The sequence below is a fragment of the Gobius niger genome (genome assembly GCF_951799975.1).
Source record: "Gobius niger genome assembly, chromosome: 23".
Taxonomy (NCBI): Eukaryota; Metazoa; Chordata; class Actinopteri; order Gobiiformes; family Gobiidae; genus Gobius; species Gobius niger.
The window spans coordinates 3,502,721-3,517,425 of NC_136874.1; the positions used below are offsets into that span (position 1 = coordinate 3,502,721).

The 14,705-nt window shown below is 45.1% G+C and overlaps 1 protein-coding gene across 3 annotated transcripts; it reads left to right on the plus strand.

Annotated features, from left to right (window-relative positions):
• Window positions 1-692: 692 nt before the first annotated feature.
• On the plus strand, window positions 693-14,091 carry LOC306982203 (uncharacterized protein). 3 transcript variants are annotated; one of them, XM_079582061.1, is made up of 7 exons: window positions 693-860; window positions 1,479-1,541; window positions 1,949-2,005; window positions 11,698-11,983; window positions 12,806-12,957; window positions 13,035-13,314; window positions 13,914-14,091. In XM_079582061.1, exons 1-7 carry the CDS (start codon window positions 695-697, stop codon window positions 14,062-14,064), a joined length of 1,155 nt encoding a protein of 384 aa, XP_079438187.1. In that variant the 5' UTR covers window positions 693-694; the 3' UTR covers window positions 14,065-14,091. The 3 variants fall into 3 exon arrangements, with proteins under 3 accessions (XP_079438187.1, XP_079438189.1, XP_079438188.1); XM_079582063.1 differs by lacking the exons at window positions 1,479-1,541; window positions 1,949-2,005 and adding exons at window positions 9,580-9,642; window positions 9,791-9,847; XM_079582062.1 differs by lacking the exons at window positions 11,698-11,983; window positions 12,806-12,957; window positions 13,035-13,314; window positions 13,914-14,091 and adding exons at window positions 2,074-2,359; window positions 4,870-5,021; window positions 5,099-5,378; window positions 6,489-6,814.
• The last annotated feature ends 614 nt before the right edge of the window (window positions 14,092-14,705 follow it).

Sequence of the window (14,705 nt, forward strand, 5' to 3'; positions counted from 1 at the left end):
AATCCGGGCTCTTTTTAGCTGCATAAGATACTGAAAGATTGCTTTTCCCTTGCACTTTTAATATAAATTCATGATTATTTTGATGTTTTGTGGATTATTTTACCTGTCTTCTTGTCATTTGTGATTGCGTTGCCGTGCCGATTGATGTGTGTCACATGACCGATCGTCAATATAGCGAAGTCCATCAACAACACCCGAACCCTAATCACACATCTGCAAAAGATCCATTGTCTGGATCCAAGTGAAAATAATACATTTTTTTACTTGTTTGATTGAGCAACTGGCAATTCTCATCCTGTACCAATAGTTCTTCATAAGTGTGTCCAAAAAACAACTCATGGCGTTCGTGTTTTGTTTGCTTGGTACGTTATACGTCTCTCAGGAAAGATGTCTGAGGGTTTGAATGTTTTAGAAAACATTCCCATCAGTGTTATATAAACACATTCATGAGGTCTCCTTTTTGTTCAACATGTTGTTTTTGATACTGAACATCACAGCCGCCCTCGCGTACGTGCTCTCCGTTTCGCTCAGTTGATGTTTCCTGGCGAGAATAATGTAATGTAATAAGCTCGTTGTTTTCATGAGGCGGACACAGTGTGAAGGCCTAAAAACACATGAACGCAGGACTCGACCCCAGCCTCGTGACTTTGCCCTATTTAAGACGACGGCCCTCGGCTCAGACAGGACTTCGAAGATGGAGATCATCCTGGTTCTTCTGCTGCTGCTCAGCGCCGTCTTCTCTGGAGCCCAGCCCGGAGCCCAGACCACGACATTAGACGTCCACGCTGCGATCCAGAGCGTGACCAACAACCTGGACCAGCACAAGGACATTATTGAGCAGCTGCGAGTCGAGAACCAAGGTGAGCGGTTTTAACCTCTTGACTCCCGCCTGAACCGAGAGGAGCTTTTTCCTCACGTCATCAGATTTGTTTTCCATCATTTTTTTGTTGGGTGTTCAGCTCATTTATGTAACTTTTTTGTCATTTTTTTGTCACATTTTTGTCATTTTTTCGTCAATTTTTTATCACATTTTTTGTCACATTTTTGTCATATTTTTGTTATTTTATTGTCACATTTTTGTCATTTTTTTGTCATTTTTTGTCACATTTTTGTCATTTTTTTGTCAAATTTTTATCACATTTTTGTCAAATTTTTATCACATTTTTGTCATTTTTTCGTTAAATTTTTATCACATTTTTGTCATTTTTTTGTCAAATTTTTATCACATTTAGTCACATTTTTGCCACTTTTCCATACATTTTTCATCACTTTTTTGTCAATGTTTTCTCACTTTTTTGTCACATTTCCATCATGGTTTTCGTCTCAGTTTTGTTGCTTTTTCACAGATTTTTTTTCCAGAAGCTTTTGGACTGGGGTTAAAGCCAAACTGGAGAAAATATGCTCGGTTCAGGTGGGAGTTAAGGGGTTAACATTAACGTCACTTTAATGTGCGACTAAACTGAAGGTCTGTGTTTCAGAACAAACCGCCAAACTGAAGGACCTGGAGCAGCAGATCAGTCAAGTCAGCGCCACGAAACAAGGTCGACTCCCTTTCTCTCACAGCATCTGTCCAGGAAACAGTCTGACATTTCTTCTAACTTTCTAAATGGCCGATGGCAAGTTTATTTGTAGAGCACAATTCATACACAAGGCAATTCAAAGTGCTTCACAGTTGCAGAAATACAAGACAACAAGTAGAATCAATAAAAACATCAACACTTTGTCTTTGTGTCTGTCGCCCAAAACAATGATCTCAGTTTTGTCTGAGTTTTGCCTCCACAAACTGATCTGTTGGATGCAGTGACCGAGAGTATCTACAGGCCCATGTTCTCCTGCATCAGTGACAGAGACTCTTCCTGGACAATACTGCACTTTAAATAAATGTTATGAATATTATGTCTGTCAGAGTGCAGTGTTTCTTGTACTAACATCTGTTTATCTCTTGTAGAAATCCCCAGTTTGTATTACGTGTCTACAGTGAACACATCCCTGTCCCGGCCCCTTTGTAAGTGTCACGTTATCGCTCCGTGTAGTTTAAAGAAGTACAAACATCACGTCTTCACTGCTCCGTAGCAAACGTGGCTCTTCGTGGCAAGGCGACCCAGTCTGACCAGTACAACAGCGAGTACAGCGCCGCCTACAACGCCATCGACGGAAACCGTGACTCCGACTACAGTCACGGCTCGTGTGCGGTCACGAAGCAGCAGACCGACCCCTGGTGGAGACTGGACCTGCTGGAGCCCTACGTCATCACCTCCATCACCATCACCAACAGAGGAGACTGCTGCCCCGAGCGACTGGACGGAGCCGAGGTCCACGTGGGCGACTCTCTGCTTGGAGACGGGAATTATAATCCTCTGTGAGTGGATTCACGACACGCACACCTTTTAGGGAAGTGTTCACAAAATGTGCTCTTAGCTGAAAACGTTCAAACAGTCAGGAGGACTCTTCACAGTCATGCTCCTGAAAATATATATTTGTACATTAAATCTCCTAATAAATAATCCAATATCATTTGATAGAAAAAGTGCATCATCTTGAGTAAATATCAAGCATTGTCTTAAATGACTTAAATTGAGGAAATGTATCTTGTTTTGAGCGTTTTTCGCTAATTTAGACACTTTTCCTGATCGGACCTAGTTTACTTTGCTTGTTTGAGGACATTTCAGACCAGTTCTAGGGTAAATCTCGCTTGAAATAAGAAAGTAAAATTGCCAATGAGATAAGACCGTTTTTCTTACCCCATTGGCAAAGAAAATGACCTGAAATAAGGACGAAATGTATCGAAACGAGTCAGAAACATCTCAGAACAAGTGAAATAATCCAGGACAAATGCCCAAGAACTTCTTAACTAGTCAAAACAACTAAAATTTGGATTATTATGCTCAAATTGAGATGTTTATACTGATCTAGTTAAATACTTTTTGCAGTGTAAAAACATCAACATAAAATTAGTCAATTACAGCAAAAGGCAAGAGTGCAGATAAAATACTTTCAGTCATATTCATGGGCAAAAAGAACTGTTTTCAGCCTGGATTTGAACATTGTCAGAGTTGAGGCCTGTCTCACATCCTCGTGAAGACTGTTCCAGATTTTTGGTGCATGAAACTGAAACGCAGCCTCACCGTGTTTAGTCCAGACTGAGAAGAGAAACGAATAATATCACTCGCTAAAACTACATTTGGAATTAAAGTGGTAGTTTGCAAGTGTACATGTTTTTGTAGTTTTATAAAATGTGCAAAATCCCCCCACGCGGTCTTGCATTTTGATGTAAAGTAAGTCATTATATGTTGGAGCCCAAATCACACTGCACCAGCCCCCTATGGTTCCTCCTGCAGGTGGTGGGTCCACAGAAGGACGGCCTCATAATATTATATACAGTATATATATATATGTATAATTTTTTGTTAAGTTCCTCTTTCCCGGATCTCAGCAACTGATCAGAGTCTAGTCTCCTCCCGCGTTGGCCAATGAAACGAGTTCTTCCTGTGAACCAGCCTGGCAGGTCCAATCAGGAGGGAGGGGGAGGAGCTTGATTGTTTCCTTTTGAAAATTATGTTCCTGCTCTCCTTATTTTGCAAACTTAGAAGGACTTTCTGGTTAAAGAGGGGAGGGATTTGATTGTTAAAGGGGGGGTATTATGCAAAATTGACTTTTTCAAGCTTCACATCATGTTATTATGTTATAATTCCCTCATTAAAAACATGGCTGAAGTGTTGCCTTGGCACATTCACGTATTTTTGAGTAATCTGTAAAAACTCTGATGGCGGCCATTTTAGGGATAGGTTTGCCTGAGTCCTCCTAGGAACGCCCCCACCTCCTGGAGACGCCTCCGAGCTTTCGTCACCAGCCGAGTAACCAACCACTGCCCCTCAGCAGAACCCCCTCCCCACTGATGCCACAGACAGCGTGTGGAGGGGGCGTGTCTGAAAGGGTCAGAGGTTCTTAAAGAGACAGAGGCCTATTTCAAGACATTCACTACAGCCATTTTGAGAGAGCAATTTTATACAAGGCAGTTATTCTAATTTACTGCATTTAAAGGTTTGGTCATCATTGTAGTGTGATATAGACTGGTGCTATGTGATTGAAAAAAGCAGAATACCCCCTCTTTAACTTACAAATTTCACTCTAGCTCTCCTCACTTCGCAAACTTACAGACTGTCACTTTAAATGTGCACTGCATTGGCGTTATTTCATATAGACGAGCGTCGGTGTCGCTCTCGCAAACGTGTGTTTAAAGCTGCATTATGCAACTTTTGATGTTGATGTTTGTGTGTATTTGACCTTGTAGTGACTCAGCGGCTGTATGAGTGGTCAGCGTGGCGCCTTTACTTTTGACACTGGTCTCCAGGACGCTCCAGGATCAGTTGGTTTGTAGGTTTTCTCTGCTGACGGAGCCTCTCACCAGAAAACCTACAAAATAACTGATCCTGGATGTTGTAGAGACCACTGTGATGGAAAGCAAAGGCGCCATGCTGACCACTCATACAGCCGCTGAGTCACTACAAGGTCAAATACACACAAATATCAACTTTTTTTCCACATAAAAGGTTGCATGAGGGCAAATTATGATTTTAAGAAGTTTGTAAATAGATGTTCATTAATGAGGCCCATTGATTTTAGGATAGAAGTCAAATCCCCCAGAAACACTCAATACCATGTGTTGAAAGTCATGAGTAAATCAGTCTGAAAAGTGACACCTGGTGGTTTGAGGAGATATTACAGCAGCCATTGAAAGCACAAATCAGAAGGTGAAGAATGAGTTAATAATAAAGAGAGTGTGCACTTCCAAATGAGAAACACAGAGTGAGGAGATGAGCCTGGTTTGTGTGACTCGAAACGTCCTTAACCAAACCCTGTGTTGATCAGAGTGGCTGTGATCCAGCACATCCCCGCAGGCCAGTCTCAAACCATCGTCTTCACCTCGCGAGTGGAGGGACGATACGTGAATGTGCTTCTCCGCGGGGACAGGGTCCTGACCATCTGTGAAGTGGAGGTGTATGGTTTTCGGGCACCGACTGGTAAGTCTAAAGCCCTATTCACATCTGGGAACTCCTTGTAATGAATAAATTATTGTTTGTCTTTGTTTCTTGAGCAGGAGAGAATCTGGCCCTCAAAGGAAAAGCTTCACAATCATCCATATACACTTATCTCTTTGCAAGCAACGCAATTGATGGAAACCGTGATGGTTTACTGGCCACAGGCTCGTGTGCGTGCACGGCCAGTGAACTGAACCCCTGGTGGAGGCTGGATCTGGGGACGACACACAGGATTTTCTCTGTGAAAGTGACCAACAGGGTTGCTGCTCCCGAGAGAATAAACGGAGCCGAGATCCTCATCGGAGATTCAACTGAAAATAATGGCAACAACAATCCAAGGTAATTTAATTTCATTGCTAATTAATGCTGCCTGCAAATGCAAGACCAGTGTTTTTTCATGGAGGGAACATGTTGTTCAGAGTCTGGAGGGCCACACATCAGTGACCAATGGAATAAAACATTCAACTGGATGCATCTAGCAGAGGTTCTCCCGACACCTTTACTTGAGCTTGGAACCTTTATTCATGTACAATTATGAAACTTGTACTGAAAAGTAGTGCATCGACATACCTGAGGGCCTCCTGTGAGCTGTGTGACCTGCAGTGCTCTGTGTCTCCTTTGTTCATTTGCACCGGCCTTTTTTCCCTTCCCCCTTTTGTTTTCTGTTTTTATAGTTAATTGTTCCTAAGATTCCTCTATTTACTATGACTTGTTTGCAGTGATGCCAGCAACAGGTTCATCAGTAACAACTCTATTCTGACGACTGTTTTCAGTCATGAGTAATAATCTAACGCAGACCAGGATCAGTCAAGTTACTTTTCCAAGTCACTGTGAGTTTCTTACTGTTCTTTGGAGAAACATGTACGTACTTCTTTATTCATGGAGTGACTCAACATCTGCGACAAGTCACATTTTCAGAATGAAGACGACTCACGACATGAACATGGACAAAAATAGAGAGATGTAAATCTGTCACTTTCCTTTTTTCACGTTTCTGTAAAAATGAGAATCGGCAAAACCGGGTCATTTGCATTTTGAGGCGATGGAGGTGATGTCGGCAGCTGATTAATGTAACTAATAAATTGACTTGTAATCTAAATTAGTGACTTCAAAATCAAGTAGTCAGAAAAGTAACTTAAAGGAGTAACCAGGAATCTGTAATCAGATTACTTCTTCCTCTTTGTTTGCACCTTTTCCTGATTATTGGCAGTAAGTGAATTTCTTCATTGTGAGATCACTAAAGTTCAGTCTCATCTTACCTTCAGTATGTTCTCAGTGTAATGTCCAGGTTTTGAGTCACCTGAGAGCGTGGAAGTTTGGAGAATGAGTTGAAGAGGGTTGAATGTTGAGTTGTATCTGGAGTTGTGCAGCAGTTATGATCTTAGACGGGAACATGCATAAGTATCGTGAGGCTTGACCTTTGAGAATGTCCCTGTCCTCTTCCCGTAGGTGCGCCGTCATCCCAACCATCGCTCCAGGCTTCACTCGGAGCTTCGAATGTAACGGGATGGACGGCCGATACGTCAACATCGTGCTCGCCGGACGAACAGAATACCTTCAGCTGTGTGAGGTGGAAGTCTATGGCTCCGTGCTGGACTGACTGCTCAGCACACGGAGCTGGACAGGTGGAGGGAAGCTCCAGGTCCGCTTTTGCAAACTGTTTATTAAGTCCAAGAGAGTTTTGATTATTGTGTTAGAAACCTGCTTTAATCATACTGATCAGATGCCTCTCCTTGTCTCTCTTGTTGAGCTGTCTTCCTCTAGAAAATAAAATGCTCTAATCCTTAAAAAAGTGTCTTTGTTCTGATCTGGGGTTGCTGCAGTCGGTCAGGTTTAGGTTCAGCAACTCTATGAACCCAAAGAATGAACAATCGCTGTGTTTCTGTTGACATCACAGGCTTCTACAGGCCTATAATGTGTATACAGGTGGGTGGCAGGTACAGTTATTTGTTTTTTGTGGAGATTTTGATGTTGAGCAGAGAGATCATGGACCCAGTCAATGATATTAATGATATTTTTTGTAATTCATCCATCCATCCATTTTCTTCCACTTGTCCATTGCCGGGTCGTGGAAGCCCCTGCAAATCACATGGCACCAGCCCCTTATGGCGCCTCCTGCAGGTGGTGGGTCCACAGAAGGACGGCCTCATGGTTCTAACCGGGCCTGTTGGTCTCTCATAAGGGGCTTCTGACCCGCTCTGTGTCTGACCCGTCACCTATAGGACCTGTTTGCCCTGGGAGACCCTACAGGGGCACGAAGCCCAGACAACAGAGCTCCAGGATCATTCAGGCTCAAACCCTCCACCACGTTAAGGTGGTGCTTCCAGGAGAGGATTTTTGTAATTCATAAATGTTATTTTTAGATACTACTTGGAACAACTCGGCCTCAACTCTGACGATGCTTAAAGGAATAAGCCACCGTTTTTACATATTGAGACATGTTCTTTAGCTTTGACGAGTTCTTTAGGACCTGTCTGATCTTTACCTTCAGTCACGTAAACACAGCGCAGACGGCGTTAGCATTTAGCCTCTTCCTCTCTCCTCTTTGGCTCCAAAACAGGTCAAGATAGAAGCTACCAAGCTCTTCCACGTTTTCCTTATTTAAATATGGTTACGTGAAGTGTTCCACTACAAAGTATAATTACACAAAATTAAACAATGTGGATTTTCTAAGCGGATAAAAGGGGGAACTATATTGTGAGGAGTAATAATACCAGGAGTAGTTTGAAATCTGCGCTGTAATCTTCACTTTACTGTGCGGATGCCAAATTACTCCTGGTATTACTACGCCTTACAATATAGTTCCCCCTTTTATCCGCTTAGAAAATCCACATTGTTTAATTGTGTGTAATTATACTTTGTAGTGGAACACTTCACGTAACCATATTTAAATAGGGAAAACGTGGAAGAGCTTGGTAGCTTCTATCTTGACCTGTTTTGGAGCTATAGAGGAGAGAGGGAGAGGCTAAATGCTAACGCCGTCTGCGCTGTGTTTACGTGACTGAGGGCACGGGGAAGATCAGACAGGTCCTAAAGAACTCGTCAAAGCCCAGGTAAGAACATATCTCAGTATGTAAAAACAATCCGGGCTATAAACTGTTATTTTTTGCTGAGACTGAAAGGCTTCTTTTCCCTTGCACTTTTTACATAAATTCATGATTATATTTTTTGGAACGATTTCATCTTCTTGTCATTTGTGACGGTGTTGCCTTGCCGATTGTGTCACATGACCGACCGTCAATATAGCGAACTTCATCAGCAACACCCTAACCCTGATCACATGTCTGCGAAAGATCCATCGTCTGGATCCAAGTGAAAATAATAAAAATGTGGATGATTTGAGTTTTCCGGTGGTCCTTTGGCAATTCTTCTGCGGCGCAAATAGGTCTTTGTCAGTGTCCCAAAAAACCCAGCTACGCCCATGGTGTTTGCTTTCCTGAGTCATTTGATTTTTAGATAACATTCATCTTCACATTAGATTCCCATCAGTTTTATATGAACACATTCATGAAGTCTCCTTTTTGTTTTAAACATAATGGCTGCTCCAGCTTATCAACCTACATGTTCTCATTTTCACCCAGCTGATGTTCCCTGGAGAGAATAAATAAGGTCATAACATATTATCCTTATTGTCAGAAGCGGGAACAAGTAAATTTCAAGAACATATCATGTGGCAGATACAGTGTGAAGGCCAAAAAAACGAAAAACCTCGTGACTTTGCCCTATTTAAGACGACGGCCCTCGGCTCAGACAGGACTTCGACGATGGAGAACATCCTGGTTCTTCTGCTGCTGCTCGGCGCTCTCTTCTGTGGAGGGCGATCCCAGAACAGCTCATTAGACGTCCACGCCAAAATCCAGAGCGTGACCAGCAACCTGGAAGAGCACAAGGACATGATTGAGCAGCTGCGAGTCGAGAACCAAGGTGAGCGGTTTTAACCCCTTAACTCCCGCCTGAACCGAGAGGAGCTTTTTCCTCACGTCATCAGATTTGTTTTCCATCATTTTTTTGTTGGGCATTCAACTCATTTATGTAACTTTTTTGTTATTTTTTGTCATTTTTTCGTCCATTTTTTATCACATTCTTGTCACATTTTTGTTATTTTTATTGTCACTTTTTGTCAAGTTTTTATCACATTTTGGTCATTTTTTTGTCAAATTTCTATCACATTTTTGCCATTTTTTGGTCAAATTTTCATCACATTTTGGTCATTTTTTTGTCACATTTTTGTTATTTTTTGGTCATTTTTTTGTCACATTTTTGTAATTTTTTGGTCAATTTTTTGTCAATTTCTTGTGACATTTTTGCCACTTTTTCATAAATTTTTCATCACTTTTTCATCAATGTTTTCTCACTTTTTTGTCACATTTCCATCATTGTTTTCGTCTCAGTTTTGTTGCTTTTTCACTTCTTTTTTCCGGAAGCTTTTGGACTGGGGTAAAGCCAAACTGGAGAAAATGTGCTCGGTTCAGGTGGGAGTTAAGGGGTTAAACATTAGCGTCACTTTAGTGTGTGGCTAAACTGAAGGTCTGTGTTTTAGAACAAACCGCCAAACTGAGGGACCTGGAGCAGCAGATCGGTCAAGTCAGCGCCGCGAAACAAGGTCGACCCTCTTTCTTTCACTGTCCAGAAAACAGTTTGACATTTTTCCAACTTTCTAAATGGCTGATCTTGTCTCAAAACCTGTATGTATTGTCCACCTCTTCCTGGACAATACAACACTTGTACTGATACCTGTTTATCTCTTGTAGAAATCCAGAGTTTGTATTACGTGGCTACACTGAACGCATCGCTTTCCCGGCTCTTTCGTAAGTGCCCTGTTTAGTTTCAAGTTTCATTAAGTCTGAGGGGGCGTGTGTTAGTCTGAGGGGCGTGGTGTTAGTTTGAGGGGGCGTGGTGTTAGTCTGAGGGGGCGTGGTGTTAGTCTGAGGGGTGTGGTGTTAGTCTGAGGGGCGTGGTGTTAGTCTGAGGGGTGTGGTGTTAGTCTGAGGGGGCGTGTGTTCGTCTGAGGGGGCGTGGTGTTAGTCTGAGGGGCGTGGTGTTAGTCTGAGGGGCGTGGTGTTAGTCTGAGGGGCGTGGTGCTAGTCTGAGGGGGCGTGGTGTTAGTCTGAGGGGGCGTGGTGTTAGTCTGAGGGGGCGTGGTATTAGTCTGAGGGGGCGTGGTGTTAGTCTGAGGGGCGTGGTGTTAGTCTGAGGGGGCGTGGTGTTAGTCTGAGGGGGCGTGGTATTAGTCTGAGGGGGCGTGGTGTTAGTCTGAGGGGGCGTGGTGTTAGTCTGAGGGGGCGTGGTGTTAGTCTGAGGGGGCGTGGTGTTAGTCTGAGGGGGAGGGGTTTTAGTCTGAGGAGGCGTGGTGTTAGTCTGAGGGGCGTGGTGTTAGTCTGAGGGGCGTGGTGTTAGTCTGAGGGGGCGTGGTGTTAGTCTGAGGGGGCGTGGTGTTAGTCTGAGGGGGCGTGGTATTAGTCTGAGGGGGCGTGGTGTTAGTCTGAGGGGGCGTGGTGTTAGTCTGAGGGGGCGTGGTGTTAGTCTGAGGGGGCGTGGTGTTAGTCTGAGGGGGAGTGGTTTTAGTCTGAGGGGGCGTGGTGTTAGTCTGAGGGGGAGGGGTTTTAGTCTGAGGAGGCGTGGTGTTAGTCTGAGGGGTGTGGTGTTAGTCTGAGGGGGCGTGTGTTAGTCTGAGGGGGCGTGGTGTTAGTCTGAGGGGGAGGGGTTTTAGTCTGAGGAGGCGTGGTGTTAGTCTGAGGGGTGTGGTGTTAGTCTGAGGGGGCGTGTGTTAGTCTGAGGGGGCGTGGTGTTAGTCTGAGGGGCGTGGTGTTAGTCTGAGGGGGCGTGGTGTTAGTCTGAGGGGGCGTGTGTTAGTCTGAGGGGGCGTGGTGTTAGTCTGAGGGGCGTGGTGTTAGTCTGAGGGGGCGTGGTGTTAGTCTGAGGGGGCGTGGTGTTAGTCTGAGGGGGCGTGTGTTAGTCTGAGGGGGCGTGGTGTTAGTCTGAGGGGCGTGGTGTTAGTCTGAGGGGGCGTGGTGTTAGTCTGAGGGGGCGTGGTGTTAGTCTGAGGGGGCGTGTGTTAGTCTGAGGGGGCGTGGTGTTAGTCTGAGGGGGCGTGGTGTTAGTCTGAGGGGGCGTGGTGTTAGTCTGAGGGGCGTGGTGTTAGTCTGAGGGGGCGTGGTGTTAGTCTGAGGGGGCGTGGTGTTAGTCTGAGGGGGCGTGGCGTTAGTCTGAGGGGGCGTGGTGTTAGTCTGAGGGGCGTGGTGTTAGTCTGAGGGGGCGTGGTGTTAGTCTGAGGGGGCATGGTGTTAGTCTGAGGGGGCGTGGTGTTAGTCTGAGGGGTGTGGCTTAGTCTGAGGGGGCGTGTGTTAGTCTGAGGGGTGTGGCTTAGTCTGAGGGGGCGTGTGTTAGTCTGAGGGGGCGTGGTGTTAGTCTGAGGGGGTGTGGTGTTTGATTTTGAACAAAACTAGCCTCTGTTTAGCTTAGATTTCTCAGGAACCGAGGCACGTAGAATTAAACTGTTTTCACTTACGGAGAGCTCAGAGTCTCACCTTTCAAACGAGCCACAGCATGTGTCCATAACTATAACACAGAATACACTGTGGTCCTGCAAATATCATGAAAAAAGGTCTGGATTTATTTTTTCATGACTGACAAACATCACGTCTTCACTGCTCCGTAGCAAACGTGGCTCTTCGTGGTAAGGCGACCCAGTCTAACCAGTACAACAGCGAGTACAGCGCCGCCTACAACGCCATCGACGGAAACCATGACCCCGACTACAATCACGGCTCGTGTGCGGTCACGAAGCAGCAGACCGACCCCTGGTGGAGACTGGACCTGCTGGAGCCCTACGTCATCACCTCCATCACCATCACCAACAGAGGAGACTGCTGCCCCGAGCGACTGGACGGAGCCGAGGTCCACGTCGGCAACTCTCTGCTTGGAGACGGAAATGATAATCCTCTGTGAGTGAAGAACACTGGGCCTCACGACACACACCTTTGTTCTTATCGCCTTTTTAGGGACGTTTTGGCCGGTGAAAGCACAAGTCAGAAAGTGAAGAATGACAAAGAGACCACTGCCAAATGAGAGGCACAGAGTGAGGAGATGAGTCTGGTTTGCTCGAGTTCGGGGAGATGTGACTCAAAGCGCTCATATTTAACACACGTCCGTAAAGGGGCTAGATGCAAGTTCACCATTTATACTCACTACTGCCACCTCAGGTCATACGTGTAACTGCAGCTTCTATATTAAGATCGTGCATGGCGGCAATTCAGACCCGAATCAACACCTTTCTGAGTGACAGTGCAGGATTTTAGAGGCAGTTGTGGTGAACAGGTCTGAGCTCATTCTACGCATTGTGCTCGACATTGTTGGAACATGTAGGGCAGGGGTGTCCAAACTTTTTTCATGGGGGGCCACATATTGGAGCGTACACGGGGTAAAGGGCCATGGGTTGGTGGTTAGTTCCACGAAACGAGTAGCAGAGGTTTAATTTGTGCCTCATGCCTTTATTTATGCTTAAAACCTTAATGCCAGCTCTGTCTCACAATAAAATGCTAGTTGTTAGGTTAGAATTGTGTAGAATTATTACATATTAAATAAAAAGGATCATCTCTGATGATGTGAACCGATTCAGCAAGCAGCCCGAGGGCCACCAAAAATTGGTCTGAGGGCCACATTTGGCCCGCGGGCCGCACTTTGGACACCCCTGATGTAGGGGGATGAAAATACATAATTTTGACATTTTTAAACTCCTTCCTTTAACCAAACCCTGTGTTGATCAGAGTGGCTGTGATCCATCACATCCCTGCAGGCCAGTCTCAAACCATGGTCTTCACCTCGCGAGTGGAGGGACGATACGTGAATGTGCTTCTCCGCGGGGACAGGCTCCTGACCATCTGTGAAGTGGAGGTGTATGGTTTTCGGGCACCGACTGGTAAGTCTAAAGCCCTATTCACATCTGGGAACTCCTTGTAATAAATAAATTATTGTTTGTCTTTGTTTCTTGTGCAGGAGAGAATCTGGCCCTCAAAGGAAAAGCTTCACAATCATCCATATACGCTTATTACTTTGCAAGCAACGCAATTGATGGAAACCGTAATGGTTTACTGGCCAAAGGCTCGTGTGCGTGCACGGCCAGTGAACTGAACCCCTGGTGGAGGCTGGATCTGGGGACGACACACAGGATTTTCTCTGTGAAAGTGACCAATAGGGTTGCTGTTCACGAAAGAATAAACGGAGCCGAGATCCTCATCGGAGATTCAACTGAAAATAATGGCAACAATAATCCAAGGTAATTTCATTTCATTGCAAAATAATGCTGCCTGCAAATGCAAGTCCAGTGTTTTTTCATGGACGGAGCAACTGGATGCATTTAGCAGAGGTTCTCCCGACACCTTTGCTTGAGCTTGGAACCTTTATTCATATAGAATTATGAAACTTGTGCTGAAAAGTTCCATCACTGGCAAAGTGTATTGACATACATACATATGTACATATCTTATGTATAGAAGCCTGAGGACCTCCTGTTCTATGAACTGAAACTCAGTGGAAACGTCCAGACCTGCAGTGCTCTGTGTCTCCTTTGTTCATTTGCACCGGCCTTTTTTTCCTTAGTGACAGATCAATGAAGTTCAGTCTCATCTTACCTTCAGTATGTTCTCAGTATAATGTCCAGGTTTTGAGTCACCTGAGAGCGTGGAAGTTTGGAGAATGAGTTGAAGAGGGTTGAATGTTGAGTTGTATCTGGAGTTGTGCAGCAGTTATGATCTTAGGAACATACATAAGTAGGAAGTAGAGGATTACAAACACTTCCTGACCACTGTATTTGAAGACATTACTTCATTATCGTGAGGCTTGACCTTTGAGAATGTCCCTGTCCTCTTCCCGTAGGTGCGCCGTCATCCCAAACATCGCTCCAGGCTTCACTCGGAGCTTCGAATGTAACGGGATGGACGGCCGATACGTCAACATCGTGCTCTCCGGACGAACAGAATACCTTCAGCTGTGTGAGGTGGAAGTCTATGGCTCCGTGCTGGACTGACTGCTCAGCACACGGAGCAGGGCAGGTGGAGGGTGTTAGTGTTAGAAACCTGCTTTAATCAGACTGATCAGATGCCTCTCCTTGTCTCTCTTGAATCAAATAAAAAGTTAAATCCTTAAAAAAGTGTCTATCTCAATGCAAAATGGGGTTGGTCAGGTTTAGGTTCAGCATCTCTATGAACCCAACATTCACCAGAGACAAATGAATGTAAAACTGCTTTACATTTACATGCTTCAACTTCCCACCCTCGTCTGTCCCTTTGTCCTCCCCCCCTCGCCGGTGGCATTTCTCTTGAATTGCCTTTGTCTGCTTCAAAAGGTCTCGCTGGCGTTTGATTGACAGGTGCCACAGAGTCCAGGGGCGTCCGACAATGAGGCTGCGGCCCCCGGGACTTGACCAGAACTAAACCGGGGCTCGGGTCCGGACCCGGGCTGAGATCTAAACCAGGTCCACACTTCCTCTCTGGGGGCGCCGTGTCATTCATCTGGGCGTAGCTGACGCGGAGGCTATTGTTGGAGACTTTTGACGGACATTTGGCTGAAAGGTCTTCATCCAACAGGAAATATGGAACTAAACTTTGATAAACAATGTGTATCTGAACTAAAATGACTTATTTTCGTGTGGCACCAGGGACTATTTAC